General features: G+C 37.7%; 1 protein-coding gene across 2 annotated transcripts in view; it reads left to right on the forward strand.

Annotated features, from left to right (window-relative positions):
- The window catches only part of PDGFC (platelet derived growth factor C), a 254,424-nt gene that overhangs the window by 180,831 nt on the left and 55,677 nt on the right, over positions 1 to 17,916 (forward strand). For both annotated transcript variants that reach the window (XM_061384344.1, XM_061384345.1), the window contains one exon: positions 11,549 to 11,729. In XM_061384344.1, coding sequence (XP_061240328.1) covers positions 11,549 to 11,729 — 181 coding nt within the window. The remainder of the gene's footprint in view (positions 1 to 11,548; positions 11,730 to 17,916) is intronic.

Consider the following 17,916-nt stretch of genomic DNA (forward strand, 5'->3'; position numbering starts at 1 on the left):
GTTACCTGGTGTGAACAGCCAGCTCATTGGAAATGCTGTTTCCTAATGAAAGTCTTCCTAAGGAAAGTCTTTCCTAATGCTGGGAAAAACTGAGGGCAGAAGGAGAAGAGGACATCAGAGGATGAGATGGCTGGATGGCATCACCAATGCAAAGGGCATGAACTTGGGTAAACTTCGGTCAATTGTGAAGGACAGAGAAGCCTGGCATGCTGTAGTCCATGGAGTGGCAAAGAGTCAGACACAACTGGGCAATTGAACAACTGTAAATGCATGCCTTTTTGTCACTTAGTAATATCATTTGCCTTTATTCATAAAGTATATTTTATTGGTTAAATACATTACTACACATTTTTGACATTTTTCTCTAATCAGTTACTCTTTTTTTTAAAATAATATCAGTAAGAAATACTATTGATCCTTGTATATTGATCTCAAGTTTGTTGAGATAACTAAATTCTATTTTAGTTCTGGTTGATTTTTAAAAGCCAAAAACCTTGAAGTCATCTTTGACACCTGTTTTTCTCTCACACCCATACCATCTCTGTCAGGTCTTCAGGATATTCACAGCCTGGAGTCATTCTTTACATCCTCTCCCCCCATGCTCAAGCCACTGCTCCCCATAGCAGGATGATGCCCAAGCATTTCCAGTTTCTATGTTTATAGAGTAAAATCTGTTCTTTTTTTTTTAATTTTTTAATTTATTTTTTTTACTTTACAATATTGTATTGGTTTTGCCATACATCAACATGCATTAAGGGATTTGTTGTGAACTAAGCAGATGACACCATCCTTATGGCAGAAAGTGAAGAGGAACTAAAAAGCCTCTTGATGAAAGTCAAAGAGGAGAGTGAAAAAGTTGGCTTAAAGCTCAACATTCAGTAAATGAAGATCATGGCATCTGGTCCCATTACTTCATGGGAAATAGATGGGGAAACAGTGTCAGACTTTGTTTTTTGGGGCTCCAAAATCACTGCAGATGGTGATTGCAGCCATGAAATTAAAAGACACTTACTCCTTGGAAGGAAAGTTATGACCAACCTAGACAGCTTACTCAAAAGCAGAGATATTACTTTGCCAACAAAGGTCCGTCTAGTCAAGGCTATGGTTTTTCCAGTGGTCATGTATGGATGTGAGAGTTGGACTGTGAAGAAAGATGAGCGCCAAAGAATTGGTGCTTTTGAACTGTGGTGTTGGAGAAGACTCTTGAGAGTCCCTTGGACTGCAAGGAGATCTAACTAGTCCATTCTGAAGGAGATCAGTCCTGGGTGTTCATTGGAAGAACTGATGCTGAGGCTGAAACTCTAATACTTTAGCCACCTCATGCGAAGAGTTGACTCATTGGAAAAGACCCTGATGCTAGGAGGGATGGAAGGCAGGAAGAGAAGGGGACGAGAGAGGATGAGATGGCTGGATGGCATCACCGACTTGATGGACATCAGTTTGAGTGAACTCCGGGAGTTGGTGATGGATAAGGAGGCCTGGCATGCTGTGATTCATGGGGTCACAAAGAGTTGGACACGACTGAGCGACTGAACTGAATTGAAGCATCATCTTGGGGGCTTCTCCAATGGCTCAGTGGTCAATAATCCACCTGCAGTGCAGGAGATGTGGTTTCAATCCCTGGGTCGGGAAGATTCCCTGGAAGAGAATATGGCAATCCACTCCAGTATTCTTGCCTGGAGAAACCCACAGACAGAGAAGCCTAATGGATTACAGTCCAAAAGGTCGCAAGGAGTAAGACACAATTGAGCGACTGAGCACCAACGATAATTTTTTCCTCTGTTTCTATTATGTTTATTTGCTTTCCTCTCATTAAAGTAGCTAAATCTTTCTTCCAAAATACTGAAAAACAATAGACTGGCCAGTCCTGCCTTTGTTTTAACTTTAATGAGAATGAATTTGGTTTTATTTAATGTACTATTTGCAGTTAATTTATGTTATCCAGTTTTACCATGATTTAAATATTTCCTGTACTTCACAGTTGACTCAGTTTTTATCTATTTGATTTATTATGTTTTTCAATATTTATTAATATGAGCATATAGTTTTTCTCCTTTGAATATTCTAAAAGTTATTCTTATATTAATCCTCAAGTTCATGAACTAAATTCATACTCTGTTAAGAAGCATTATATCTTTTAATCCACTGTTCGATGATATTTGATTAAATTTTATTTAGAATTTTTGCATTTCCCTCCATTTATGAATGAAATTGATCTTCATTTTTCATGTTTGATACTGGCATTTCAAAAAACTAGGACATAATACTTTTTCCCATTTATTATAAATGTTTATTTTTTCTAGTCTCATTGAGATGTAATTAATATGTAATATTGTGTTTGTTTAAGACCTACAGCATGTTCATTTGATATACTTGTATGTTGCAATATGGTTACCACTATGGGTTGGTTCACAGCCCCTTACTGTCAGATCACTCTACTTCTTTTTTGTGGTGAGAACATTTAAGATCCACTCTTAGCAACTTCCAACTATATGATACAGTATTGTTAACTCTATTCATAAAATTTAGGCTAGCCTTTTTTAAATTAATTGAGTGCATATCTACCTTAAAATTTTTTTTATAATTTCTTGTATAAAATTGAAATTATCATTCCTTTAAAATCAAATAGAACTCTTCTATAAACTTCATGCAATTGCATCTTTTTTATTGATAAAGATTTGACAGTCTTTTCACTTTCTTCTGGTGTTATTAGTCTGTTCACTTTTTCTAGTTTTTTTAGTCAAGCTTTATAATTTATGTTTTCCTAGTAAGGCATCCATGTCATTTAGCCTTTCAGATTTAACTGGTATAGTGTTACCTAAAGCATATTTGCAGATGTGAAATCCATTTTTATCTGTGATTTTATCATTCCTGTGTATGTAAATTGTTGACCCTTCTATATCTTTCCATTTTCTCCTCATCTCTCTCTCTCCCTCCCCGCCCCTTTCTGAGATATTCACTCAATTAATTTAAAAAAGGCTAGCCTAAATTTTATGAATAGAGTTAACAATACTGTATCATATAGTTTTTTTTTTTTTTAAAAAGAGCACAACACAAATCCTTTATTAATAGTTTATAAGACAACCAGGGGATTCAAGTGATGCCAGGGAGGCAGAAAGAACAGTGGGCCCCAGTGAGGGTCCGGGTCTTAGGCCCCATTGAACTGGGCTCCCCTTATAGAAAAGGGCAGCTCTTCCACTTGCAGCCCAGGGCTGGGCCCTGCCTGAGGCTCCCATGCCTGCAGGGAGCACAGGCAGAAGAAAGACATGGCTGATGGCTATCCCTGAGGAAGCGGTGAGATCAGGGCTCCTCCTTCCAGTGCCCATCTCTTTTATTCTGATTTTATTTCTGAATCCTAATTTTATATTTGAATATATCTTTTATAGTTTTGTCTTTACCTGTTTTCATCTTATACTTTGTTTTTTTTTTAATTTTTCTATCTTTGTGGACTGAACTTATGGCTTATATATTTCCAGTATTTTTACATGGTAATAATTTAAAATTATTCACTTCCTACTGTGTGCAGTCCACCATGTACATGTACAACATCCCCATTTTTACATATAGAACTCTGTATTTTCCTGAGAATTACTCCATCTTATGTTGTTCTCTCTCTTAAATGTTCTCCTTTGTTTGACTCACTGTGTAGGTTTAAAATTCTCCATAAAGAATTTTGAGTGCTTAGAAATAAACATCCCTGAGTCAGTTAACATAAATATCTATAGCTAGGTATGCCCAAATTCTCAAGTTGACTGATCAGTTCAATTTGAATGATCCTTGATGTTTCTCCATCACCAACTCTGGGAGTTGGTGATGGACAGGGAGGCCTGGCATGCTGTGATTCATGGGGTTTCAAAGAGTCGGACACGACTGAGCAACTGAACTGAACTGATGTTTCTCCAGCCACTGAACAAAATCATGTGGCCAGTCTGAACAAAGGCATGTGAATTCTACACCATTAGCTCTCAAAATAGAGCAAGTATAGTTAAGTAGACGTGTTTTAAGTATAGTAGGCTGCATGACTTGGCTCTTGAGAGCATGGGATCTGAAGCTCAACTGTCAAAACTGAAGCCTTTGTTCTACACTTAGTTGCTCTGTGGCTTTGCCCAGGTACTTAGCTTTTCCATATTTTATAATCTATAAAATGGCCACAATGAAAATATCAACCTTTTATGAGTTTTGTGAAGATTAAATGAGTTAATATATAGAGACCAATGTATATGTGTATGATGTATAATTATTAAAACATATTTTCATTACAAGGTAAAGCATGGATGTGTCCAAATGGGGATTTAAAGCTTTTACTCTGGGTCTGGGTTGTCTTCTGTTAAGCTGAAGTGTAAGCTAGTGAGCACTGTTGGGTAATTGTCGTCTTATTAATTTTATTGCCTTTCTCAACAAGCCCAGGCTCCCGTTGACACATGCAGAGCAAGGCCTTGTTAAGATGCATGTTTACTTGTTGGCAGAGTTTCATGCCACCTTCAGGTCTGATCATTTTCAGGGCAGATTTAATTGACAGGGTTTTAGTTAGTATGAACTAGAAATAGCCTGTCTTGCAAGGTTGGTTTATTTCTGTGGAAGGAAGGTGGGTATCAAACAATTGTGTTTACAAGTGAATTTGTTTCTTTGGTTTACTCCTTAGCAACCCTCCTATCTTCACAGTTTTTAAATTCCCACATGAGAAAGAAAATTTTGTCTACAATACCAGACTTGTTTGTTAAACATAAAAGGACATAAATCCTCCCTGGGTCCCCAGGGGTATGATAGAGAAAGGGAGTGATCATTATAAACCACTTAGCGCTATGTGCCTGTATCATGTTTCCTTGAGAAAGTGATGTTTGATTGGCCCTTAATGTAGGTTTAGTAAATCCCTTAAATACTGATGTGAGCAATTGTGCACATTGGAAATTAATACCTGAGAGTGTATTATAGGGATTACCGTGTCTCCAGAAAAGTCACCTGGGCATGTGTAGATTTCTGAACCTGAGATGATTGTTTTGTAATTTTACATTTATGGGTCAAACGTTGTTTGTTTTTCTTTCCTTCTGTTCATTTGGCTGAGGTTCACAGATAATCTTTATCATTGTTTTCTCTTTTCCTTTTCTTCTTAATATTTTGAACTGTGCTGTATTGTATCAGCCAACCAGCTTATGCAATGAAGCCCATATTCCAAACATGGCATTCTATAAGAAAAAAGAATTATTTAAAATTATTGTGGAAGACAGTTGGATTGACTGCATTAGTCCTTTTCTAACCATCAGATCAGATCAGATCAGTCGCTGAGTCGTGTCCGACTCTTTGCGACCCCATAAATTGCAGCACGCCAGGCCTCCCTGTTCATCACCAACTCCCGGAGTTCACTGAGACTCATGTCCATCGAGTCAGTGATGCCATCCAGCTATCTCATCCTCTGTCATCCCCTTCTCCTCTTGCCCCCAATCCCTCCCAGCATCAGAGTCTTTTCCAATGAGTCAAGTCTTCACATGAGGTGGCCAAAGTACAACCATACTTATAAACAATTTGGAGAAAAATACGGAATCAAGTGGCAATAATTTTTTTTGTTTGTTTTGTTTTTCTGTTTTGAAAAAACCATGAGACATGGGGATGCATCCCAGGTAGATTTTCACTGGCTCTGTTTTAGATGATTTGACTATAATTTAAATTTTTAAAATGCTGTTTTTAGCAAGAGAATTTACTGTTTTGTCTCGTACAATTAATGGTAGAATATATGGATGAAATTTATAGTTATATTGTCATAGATTCCACTTTTGAAAAAAAAATCCTAAAATGCCTAATCTACCACGAAACAATTTGTAGCAAAACTTTTAAGTTCTACTATTTTTAAGGCAAAGGACATAGCATTTTTTAGATGTTCATCTCATTTAACTTCATGGAATGCAAAACTATGTAGAGCTTTAAAACACAGTGATAAATGTATGCCTCAGACTTGTATGAGCTTGTGAGAATGAATTGCCAGCTATCTCACTGCAAATCCAGAAATTGTTATAAAGATTAGGGCTATGTGTTTTTTTGAATGACATCAAATTCAGTAAAAAGTCTTCATGAAACAAGTAATAATGTACTTGACAGTGTTTTTTGTACAAGTTAGCTAAGACAAAGTTTAAGACTTATTTGTTCCTTAATACATGCTTAACATTTATAATCTAAATATTTCCTAGTGTGGTTAAAAACTCTTTTTACATACTTTTAAAAGGCTTACTTAAGAGATTAACACATATAATGTCGTGATTTTTTTTTTTTTTTTTTGGCTGTGCCACATGGCATTCCCTGAGCGGGAATCCGACCCCTATCCCTGCAGTGGAAACACAGAGTCCTAACCACTCAGCCATTGGAGAAGTCCAGTGGTGTTTCTTTTTTAACAGAAATCAAAAGGAAATTATGTACAGCAAAATAGTTATGTGAGTTGTTAATTTTAAGTTCCTTATAAATGATATTCTTATCTCTTGAGATGTTTCTGTTAGAAAGTGTTAGTTGCTCAGTGGCATCTGAGTCTCTGCAGCCCCATGGACTGTAACCTGCCAGACTCCTCTGTCCTTGGAATTCTCCAGATAAGAATACTGGAGTGGGTAGCCATCTCCTTCTGCAGGGGATCTTCCAAATGTTGCAGGCAGATTCTTTACCATCTGAGCCATCAGGGAAGTTGCCTTAGAAAGACAGTTATTTTAAAAATGGCTGGAATAAGGATAATTCAGAAGGTTTGATTAACATACTACTATAAGAAAGTGGAGAGTGAAAAAGTTGGCTTAAAGCTCAACATTCAGAAAACAAAGATCATGGCATCCGGTCCCACCACTTCATGGGAAATAGATGGGGAAACAGTGGAAACAGTGTCAGACTTTATTTTTCTGGGCTCCAAAATCACTACAGATGGTGACTGCAACCATGAAATTAAAAGATGCTTACTCCTTGGAAGGAAAGTTATGACCAACCTAGATAGCCTATTCAAAAGCAGAGACATTACTTTGCCAACAAAGGTTCGTCTAATCAAGGCTATGGTTTTTCCTGTGGTCATGTATGGATGTGAGAGTTGGACTGTGAAGAAGGCTGAGCGCCGAAGAATTGATGCTTTTGAACTGTGGTGTTGGAGAAGACTCTTGAGAGTCCCTTGGACTGCAAGGAGATCCAACCAGTCCATTCTGAAGGAGATCAGCCCTGGGATTTCTTTGGAAGGAATGATGCTAAAGCTGAAATTCCAGTACTTTGGCCACCTCATGTGAAGAGTTGACTCATTGGAAAAGACTCTGATGCTGGGAGGGATTGGGGGCAGGAGGAGAAGGGGATGACAGAGGATGAGATGGCTGGATGACATCACTGACTTGATGGACGTGAGTCTGAGTGAACTCCGGGAGTTGGTGATGGACAGGGAGGCCTGGCGTGCTGCGATTCATGGGGTCGCAAAGAGTCAGACACGACTGAGCGACTGATCTGATCTGATATATAGATAATCAACAAGGACCTACTGTATAACATAGGAAACTATACTCACCATCTTATAATAACCTACCATGGAAAAGAATCTGAAAAACAATAGATCTATATGTATAACTGAATCACTGTCCTGTACACCTGCAATTGTAAGCCAACTATATGCTGATAAAAACTAAATAATTTTCTTAAAAAAAGATCTGAAGTAGTGTTTTGATCTTATGCGTTCACCCAACCAGCTGATTGAAAATGACTTCATAATTGCCAGGTCCCAGGAGAGCTTCTTGGTTTTTACCCTCTTTGGTCCTCTTTGGTGTAGATGATCTGCCCACTTCTGCTTGGATGGACCCTGTCCCTCCCTTTTCTCTTGGTTCTGTGTCATTTGTCACAGTGGTTTTCCTGCTGCTTCCCTGATGGCTCCTTTTCAGGCTCTTTTTGTTAAAAGTTCTTCCTTCCTACCCACACTTGAGATGATGTGGTTTCCTGGCATCCTCAGGTGTACTGGGATCCTGTGTCTATATTGCTCCCTCACTGAAACTTCCAATAGCTGCCCTGTAGGCTGCAAACTCAGATGCCTGTGTGGGCAAGTGATGGAGATCAGTGAAGATCTGGGTACTAAAAAAAAAAGCACCATAGAAACTAGACAGGGTTTTTTAAAGAAACTAGACAGGGGTTTTTAAAAACTGGAAAGAGCATTTTCCCTGGCCTAGCCTCCATTTCCATGAAGGAGTAAAGGCCATCCTGACCTCAGGTAGTGAACAATCTATGTGCCTGACACACAGGTGCTGGGGCGAGGCTGTGAGTGAGAGAAAGGCCCCTCCTCTCCTGGAGTGGATGCCAGTTCTACAGACCTGAGCCCACAAGGAGCCACACCAGGGCAAAGAATACTTGAACATCTGGCAAAGACCAGATGTTCAAGTTTGTTTTAAGAAAGCCTGAAATTCAGATTTTTCTGTGAAATTCAATTTTTTCCAAATGGTGGTTTACAGGCAGGAAAACCCAACTATTTTATGATTTCATGTATATGTGGAATCTTAAAAAAAAAAAAGATATAAATGAGCTTATTTCCAAAATGGAAATACACTCACAGACATAGAGAACAGAATTATGGTTACCAAAGGGAAAAGAGCAGGGGTGGGAAGGGGCAGGAAGGGGTGATGGGAGATAAGTCAGTAGGTTGGGGTGAACATATACACGACTGTGCATAAAACCCATAAACCTCAAGGACCGACGGTAGAGCACAAGGAACTCTACTCACTATATTGTAATAATCTATAATGGAAAAGAATCTGAATATATATATATATGTATATATGTAGAACTGAATCACTTTTCAAGTACACTTGAAATTATTAGGTTATAAATTAACTGTACTTGAATTAAAAATGAAAAAAATACAGGTAGTGCCTAAAAGATTAATTAATTAAATGTTGACCTAAATATTTTAAAGTAACATAGAACCTCTTTAAACTGTGCTTCCCTGCTTTCAACACTGGTCTAAAAAATAACATTCTCACATTTGACCCTGGAATCCCAAGGTGGCCTCACCTGCACCTGTCCTCTCAGCTTGAGCTCCATCCTGTGCTCACAGACAACCAGCCAGGCCCTGGGGTTCTTCTGTTACATCCTCAGGATTGTGCTTCTTGCTAGAATGCCTTCCCCCAACTCTTCCCCCCAGCAGCCCAGATGCTGCCTTGTAAGCCGACCCTAATCTCACCGTGTAGGGTTTCCCTCACCCTGCCAGCATTCCACAGTGTTTCCTACGCACTCTCATTAGAGCACCCGCCAGGGTTTAATGGACCCTGAGCCCACAGGAGCTGTGGTTTCATATTTGCACCCTGAGAGTCTAGCCAAACACTTTGTACCAAGTCCATGCTTCACAAATACTCACAGAATGATTGACCAGCCTGAAACCAGCTCTCTGCAAACTAGTCCTGGTGGTGACGTCTATCAGCTAGTTTCCCTCCCAAGCACAGAGCAAACATACTCTGTGAATAGCAGCTTTGTTCCACATGGAAACGATCTTGATATAAACATTACTCTTTGATTTAAAATGCTGGTTATCAACTTTTGTACCAGATATGTCTGAAATAACCACCCAGTCTGTTTTACCCCCGTCTTCCTCCCCTGTGCTCCACTTATTGTTCCCACCACACACTTAGAGCAGGCTCCTGGGATAGTTATCCTAAGGAGGCTTATGCATTTGTAATTTATATCCTGGACTTGTCATGTGATAGAGCAGAAGTGCTCTCTCCCTTTGGTATTTGAGTTCTTCTCATTTATGCTTTCAAACTCTCAGGGTTATAGGTATGGAGTAGGGGCAATATGTGCTGGGTAGGGATGTGGGGCAAACTGTTAACTGGCAGCTGTATAGCACAACGCTTTCAGCACTGCTCAGGAACTGTTCCATTTCCCTTTTCTCAAAATATCCCTGTGAGTCAGGTTGCACTATCCTATTTAAGGACAAGAAAAATTAGGTTGGAACAGGTATAGTTTCCATTAGAGAGTTCTGGCTAATTATTTAGAATAGGATTTATAAGTATAATTGGTTTGTTATGCACTTTGTCCTTTTTCAACATTTTTTTCTTCTGTAAATTCTATACTATGCAAAATATATTAATTTTCGTTGTCTGGTATATACTGGTTTTAGACTTTCTAAAAAAAATCTACCAATAGTTTTCATCCACGCCAGACCTCCCTTAAGAAAAATTTGGCAATGTCCTAAGAATTCTGAAATGCAGTTCATAACAGTGATCCTCTATTTATATATGCAGTTGTTTAAAAATAGATATAAAGGCCTACATGCTATGTAAAGTTGACATAACAGCAGTAATTTATATTAAAATAATGCATTTAAGTACATAGATACACATGCCTAATTGCACAAAAATGAAGTAGTCAGATGTTTGTATCTTTTAAGTAACAGACTCATTGTGTATACGATAGCTATGGTAATAGACTAAATGGGTATGTCTAATTGCTTTCATCATGATGCAGAGTATAAGTCATGCTCCTGTTAGTGGTTTGATTCTCTAGAATAGTAATTCTTTTTCCAAAGCATAGACACTTCGTTCAACTTATTTGATAGTTGAATGTCTAGAAAATTGGGTTTAAACTAAACCTTTGAAACATATTTGCTTTTATATGTGAGACAGTATTATGTTGCAGACTCAGATGGACAATAGCAAGAATGTTGCTTATGTGAATGTCCAGTGAACTGTTTGAAAGGCCTGGAGGGTGTGGAGTGAATACCCGTTTTCTGGACTCTCCTGTGTTGGGTGTCCAGGGACCTTGCCCTCCTCATCCACCATCACTGAGACAACCTAAAATGCCTCTACACATTTCTGGAACATTCTATAAGGCAACTCTGCTCTCCATGAGTACCACTGATCGAAACCTTCAAACCCAAGGTAACAGTGGTTAGAGAAGTATTAGTCATTCACTGCTTAGGTTTAAGATGCCATGTGTAATGCAGTGTAAACTAGAACCACAAGAGAATTGAATCGTTTCTTCAAGAGTTTTACAGCCTAGCCAACTAGATGTATCACGTGCATATATGTAGTTAAATGTTGAAAATATGTGTTTGACAGAAAGAGAAAGACGTCTGTGAGCTGAGGACACACAAAGGTCTCACAGAGGCAATGTAGTACGGAGTGGGATTTGGAGAATATGTATATAATGAAGAGGCTCTAGAAAAGCTTGGACACAGATGAGGATAGGGAGCAAGGAATCTGACCAGGTGAAGGAGTTACTGCCGGAAAGTATTGGACAATAATCATGGAAATTAAGAGTAGAGCAAAACTGCCATATCCAAATGGAAATTAAACTGAATAATTCATAAATTGTCAGATATGGTTGCTACATACAAAATGTCTAAGTTTGACGTGGCTGTTTAGTGAATTTGGAGTTCCTTACCAACAAGAATGGAGGGCTTAGAATAGAAGACTCATCTTTCTTTAATTGAGAATGCTTTTTCAGTTGTGTCTCATCTTTGGCATATTTTATTCTATTTACACAGTTAAATTTGAGATGAACTCACTCCCTTGAATTCTTAAAATAACAGGTCATGGTTTTATGTCTCTTTTCTCCTGGTCTCTTGCAGGTATGATTTTGTAGAGGTTGAAGAACCAAGTGATGGAACCATTTTAGGGCGCTGGTGTGGGTCTGGCAGTGTGCCAGGAAAGCAGATTTCTAAAGGAAATCAAATCAGGATCAGATTTGTATCTGATGAGTATTTTCCCTCGGAGCCCGGGTTCTGCATCCACTACAACATTGTCATGCCAGTAAGTACCACTTAGAGATGCCCCTATGTATGCATTTCAGACTTGGTTATTTATTTTTCCCCTCTCAAACACGAGATTAAGGAAAACCAAGAACCAAAAACTGTCTCTGGCTTGATGTTTTTTCATAAGTGTCACTATAGTTATCACAAATAACGTGCGTGTTGTCACTTTAAGTCTTTAGTGTCTGTATTGCCTTAAGAGTTAGTGCTTTTATATGATGTTTTATTTTTTTCTCCCCCATTAAGGTGACATTGTTCTTTCTATTTCTTTCCATACCCACCAAAAGTTGATTTTTTTAGGTGGGTCCCTTACAAATACATCCATGACATTTTTCATCTTTTTTTTTTTTTTGGAAAATGGCCTGGCGTGCTGTGATTCATGGGGTCGCAAAGAGTCGGACACGACTGAGCGACTGAACTGAACTGAACTGAACTGAAACTCCCTATTGGAGAAGGAAATGGCAACCCACTCCAGTGTTCTTGCCTGGAGAATCCCAGGGACAGCAGAGCCTGGTGGGCTACCGTCTACGGGGTTGCATAGAGTCGGACATGACTGAAGCGACTTAGCAGCAGCAGCAGCAACAAACTCCCTAGTGGCTCAATAGTAAAGAACCCACCTGCCAATCCAGGAGATGCGGGTTCAATCCCTGGGTTTGAAAGATCTCCTGAAGAGGGAAATAGGAACCCACTCCAGTGTTCTTGCCTGGGAAATCCCCATACACAGAGGAGCCTGGTGGGCTACAGCCCATGGGCACACAAAACAGTCACACACAATTTAGCAACTGAACAACAACAAAACGTGTTAAATATTCTTTTCAAATCAATGTTTTAGTAAAATATATATTTTAAAAGCAGTAATCTCAATTTTCCTACTTATCTTAATGTTTATCCTGGTTAAATAATATTTATGTCCTTTGTGCCCCAATAGGGAAGTTTCAAAATTCTTACAGGAATTTAAGAAATCTATTTTCTCTGATTATAATTGTTACTCTGTTTTCATTTGTGTCACAATTTCTTGTACCCTTTATGTATTATTGTAAACATTTGTATCTGTTTATTGCACTATAACAAAAGTATTGAAATCATTTTGGCTATTTTTATCCCATTCTACTTATAATAGCAATTCAGAAGTACAAATGTGATGTCCCCTAGTATACTACTCAAATATGATCACCATCACCACTTAAAACAGTATAAAATTGATACCATTAATGGTTTTGACAGATTTAGCAAATCATTGCACACTGGGAGCACAGTATGGTGTGAATTACATGCTTTAGTTAATACGTATATCCTTTAGTTAATACGTATATCCTTTAGTTAATACGTATAACTGTTTATAAAAGAATATACCTAGCACACTAGCAATTCATGAGGTAATTTAGAAAATATGGAATCAATATTTTGCTTAATATATTTTATTATAACATTAAACGGAAGTTTCCCTTTTTGATTACCCACACTCAGTTCTGGAAATACTATTTAAGCCACTGATTAAATTGTGAAATTAAGTGTTATTTGAGATACATCTGAAATGAAATAACAAAATTTAAATTAAAGCTGGAAAATGAAAATTTTATTTATTTAGTAACAGAATTGTTTATTGTGTGCAATTTAAGATAAGGGAGATATTTGTAAAATATATGTTATGAATTTTATATGGTAACTTTCGATCAGTCTCCTTATATAGATTATTTAAGGTATCTTTATCTTAAATATACAGTAGCTTTAATAAAATTTAATAATTTCATCTAGAAAAGTGTTAATGGTAGACAAAGATGAACTTATTTAAAAATGCATTGATACTGTGATTTTTAGCTTGAATGAAGCCACTGGGAATTTATCATCCTTTCACAGTACTCTGCTTCACAGAATTTGTGAGTTTAATATTTGTTTTAAGTCTAAAATAGCCTTGGAGGCCATGTCTACACTTTCACAAAGTTATGCAGTCCATATTTTCAGTTTGGGTTTTAGCACAGCTAATATTCTTATATATTTAAATATGAAACAATCAAATTTTGCTATAAAACATAATGATAGATCTTGAATCATATAGAAGATTTGATTTACCCCAAACCTGTAACAAAAATAAACTTGAAACTGATAAGTTATTTGTATTTTAAATCAGCTAGCATCTTCATATTATGTTGATAGCAACCTATTATCATCCCGCAGAATAAGACATGAAAGTGAAAACATATGTATGCCCACACCAATGGTTGTCTCTTTCTGATTTTATGGTCTCATGAGTTTTCTGATTGTGTAGCCCATGCAGTTGTGTGGAGGAAATTAAATATATAAAGACAAAAACAGGAAATGTACAAGGCCTCGTTTAGTCCCAGCCCCGTTACAGTTTTTCAGTAAGTGGTTGAGCATTGAGTTGACCATGCAACACAGTCACCTCAGCTTAACTTGTAACAGCAGGTTCACTGACACTTGTGTTTCTATATGTAAGTGTATGTCAGATTCCTGAGCCTGGAGATGAGATAAAGACATATAGAAGATCTGCTGTAAGTACCACCCATCCTCTGGACCAGAAAGGGTCTTGCCCCCTGAATTTGACTCGTTACCAGAGATTCACTGTGACTAATACCAGGAACTTCATTTCGAGATTCTGGGTGGAAAGGGTGTCAATCACTGATCGCATCATCAAAATTAAACTCAGTGCATTTTTAGATCATTATTGAAATAGCTGGATGAATTGTAAATATGGACTTTGGGGGCTGGGGGTTGACAAACTCCTGGGCTCTGTTGAGCCGTGTCTTTCTTTGTATCTAAGTTGCCCAGTGATGGCTGCCTGGGAAAAACAGCACAGGAGCCCTTATTCTAGTTTGCTTTCTGCTTAGAAAGCCAGCAAGCTAGGGACAGAGAAATGAGAGAACAGGACAGTGGTTCCTGCATTGCCTTATGTGATGTGGTGATTTCAGTCTTGCCAGATTGCTCTCTGGAGTGATCATTGGTACATGAATTGTACCGTGTCACAAGCTTTCTTTCAGGTTTAAGTTTTCTCTGACAGTTTATCTGCCATTCCTTCCTTTATCCTTTGTCCTAATTGCATGCACCCATCTCTCTTCCCATGCAGCCACACCCATTCTGCTCTCAATAACTGCCTGAAGTTGCTAGGTGAAAATTTGACAAGTAATTTTGCTTTGCAACTTCACGGAGTGTTTTGAATTATCACCATGCATCACTAATGGCACCCCTCCCTGCCTGTCCCTCTGCCCCGTTGCATCCTTGCCAACAGGACAGCATCCATCAGTCTTATCTGTGTATCAGTGAAGGAAAGCCTCAGGGGGAAAGATTGCCTTTTGGAGCATAGGCTTTAAAGTTCTGTGGCATTTGCTCAGGGGCAAGTGCTCCTCTGAACCCCTGGATCATCACTCATACTTTTTTTTTCTTCCTTTTTTGGCCAGAGATGAACTTCATAATTAGCTCCCCCAGCTCCCCAGAGGCCATAGTCCCACTGACTGTAAACTCATCAGTGCAAGGTAGAGCCAAGGGGCCACTGGCCTGATGGCTTCTCGGTTTTGTACTAAAGACGATATTCAGCACAGGTCCCGAGTGGGCTCTGAACTTCGTGCCTTGAGGTTTGTCGCTGTGCAGCTGCTCAGTGGTACCTCATCCTCCATTGCTCCTGGAGGGTCTCTGAACCCCATGGAGCTGTCTCATTTACTGTATGTTGCACAGTAGTAATGACTCATAAACCAGAAAACTGAACAATAGAGTAATGACACCAAATATTCTCCTTGGCCTGGTGTGTTATGTTCTATTGCCAAGGACCATGATGCTTACCCTCTTTAAAGAATGGAATTGGCATCTTTTTTGGTTGGAGACTAGACACCCAAGTAGTTAAATTAGTGCCTACTTATGATGTCATGTGCATTGATGTACATAGTCATCTTTCCTGCTTTTTAATAATTATCTGAATGAATATTTTGCATCTTTTCATACATAGAAAACTGTGGAGTATAATAGCACTTTTCTGGGATAATTATAAATAAAGTTTATTTAATATCTTTTGTATTTAACAAATAAGATTGAACTCTGCAGTCCTTTTTTGGGAGCTTGAATGAATATTTGATTCTAGTCAGCCTTTAAAATTCCATGGCTCTGATCACCATACATCTTAGCAGGAGAGTTTTAATGCATTAGTTAAAATTCTCAGAAGCAGTTTTTGTCACACGTGTTTCCATTAACAATTGTGCTTACCTTTGTAAGATGATTCACCCACTATCTTTCACTCCACTAGTGAATGAGAGCATACAGTGAAACAAGGGATCCCTTACTATTGTGAACAAAGTGATGCTGGTCTGGGTCTCCCACCTTGTAGGCAGATTTTTTACCATCTGAGCCACGAGGGGAGTCCTTAGTATATTTTACATGTATTGTATATAGATATTCTTTCCTTTGAAATATTAAACTTCTAATACTTTTTCTTGATTCCCAGGTACCTTAGACTAAGACATAAATAAAATTCATCTTCCCATTTTGCTCTTTCAAGTAGATATTATAGACTAAGTGTTAGTTTAGGGAAAAACTTAGCATAAGATATATACCTGAAACTATATGGCTAGTTGTTAAGAGCTTAAAAAGTACTAACAGATTGACTACACACATTAAAAATTTTAGAATTTTCATGCAGTTTTCAAGAATTATTTGTGGAAATGTATATTCTCCAGTCATGCTCCATTAATAAGTAATGGAAAAGAAAACCAGGGCAAAGGATATATATTCAGCTTTCCAGTGGTGCATAAGGAGTTAATAATGTCTTTGATTTTTGTTTCCTTTATGCTAGAAGAGAGGGGAAAAAAGGCCCGGTAGATTAGCAGTGAGAGATTGTTTGGGAAGAAATGAAGCAAAACTGAAATAAAACAGTGCAAGCTTGTTTCTGTTTGGAGGCCACACACATTGAGAGCCAGTGCACATTTCAGATCTCTTAGAAAGAAAAGAAAATTTCTTGTTTAATTTCGGAGTAATTTATAATAGAGTATGTATGTTTTACTTTGTGTACTGTAGTATAAGCACCATTATTTTAAAATGTTAAACCTACAAAGGCTGAAAAATAACATCTTTTTTCATATCAAAAACTTTGTGAAAAGTTTTATTTTTTAAAAAATCTTGGCCTTCATGTAAAATATGTATCATATTTTTTGTTAACCAAGAAACAGTATTTATTTTTAAAATATGTATTTGTTGGGCAGTTACATCACAAAACCATACCTGTTTTTGAAACAAAATGTATAAATCCAGATCTGAATATTTTTAATGGTTTTATTTATATAGAGAGCTATTCTTCTTGAGGATAATATTACTTGTAATCCATACTTTTTTAATGGTTCTGAGTTTTGAGGACTCTTTTTCTCCAATCTGGTTAGTATTTTGAAGGGTGATTAAACTACTGCTGTTTTCTTTCAAAATGGTTTTATTGAATATTATGTTTTAAAGAGTTTTAACCTAAGCATTCTGATCAGAAGTGGTAACAGTATTTTCAACAGTTTATTTGCTCTCCTTTTCAATTTAATGACTGGATCAGTTTAGATCAAAAAAATAGATATTAGAGCTGCTACCATACCACCTGACTCCATATAATTTTTCAATTTATTTATTTATTTGGCCATTGGGTCTTAGTTGTGGCACACGTGTTCCTCACTACATCCTGCAGGATCTTTTGTTGTGGCACACACACTCTCGTTGTGGCTCACAGGCTTAGGCTTAGTAGTTGTGGCACCTGGGTTTAGTTGCCCCATGGCACATGGGATCTTAGTTCCTTGACCAGTTATCAAACCCACATCTCCTGCATTGCAAGACAGATTCTTAACCACTGGACCACCTGGGAAGTCCCCTTGACTCCATATATTTTGATCTTCTTTCCTTTATTGTCTGAAAATAAAGGAAAGGAGGAGGAGGGTGGAATATGAATGAATCGAAGCCTTCTTTAATACAATCCCATGCAACTCATCTTCCTTTAAGTTGCTTCCAAATTTGTTCCATTATTAGTATGATTTTAATTTTAATTTTCTTAAATTACCAAAGGTTATTGTTTAATCTTTTTACATTTTTATTGAAATACAGTAGATTTATAGTGTTGTGTTAATTTCTTCTGTACAGCAGAGTGATTCCGTTATACATATCTGTATAGATATAGATATATTCTTTTCTTATGTAATCTTTTCCATTATGGTTTATCA

This window comes from Bos javanicus, chromosome 17 (genome assembly GCF_032452875.1).
Source record: "Bos javanicus breed banteng chromosome 17, ARS-OSU_banteng_1.0, whole genome shotgun sequence".
In the NCBI taxonomy this organism is placed as follows: domain Eukaryota; kingdom Metazoa; phylum Chordata; class Mammalia; order Artiodactyla; family Bovidae; genus Bos; species Bos javanicus.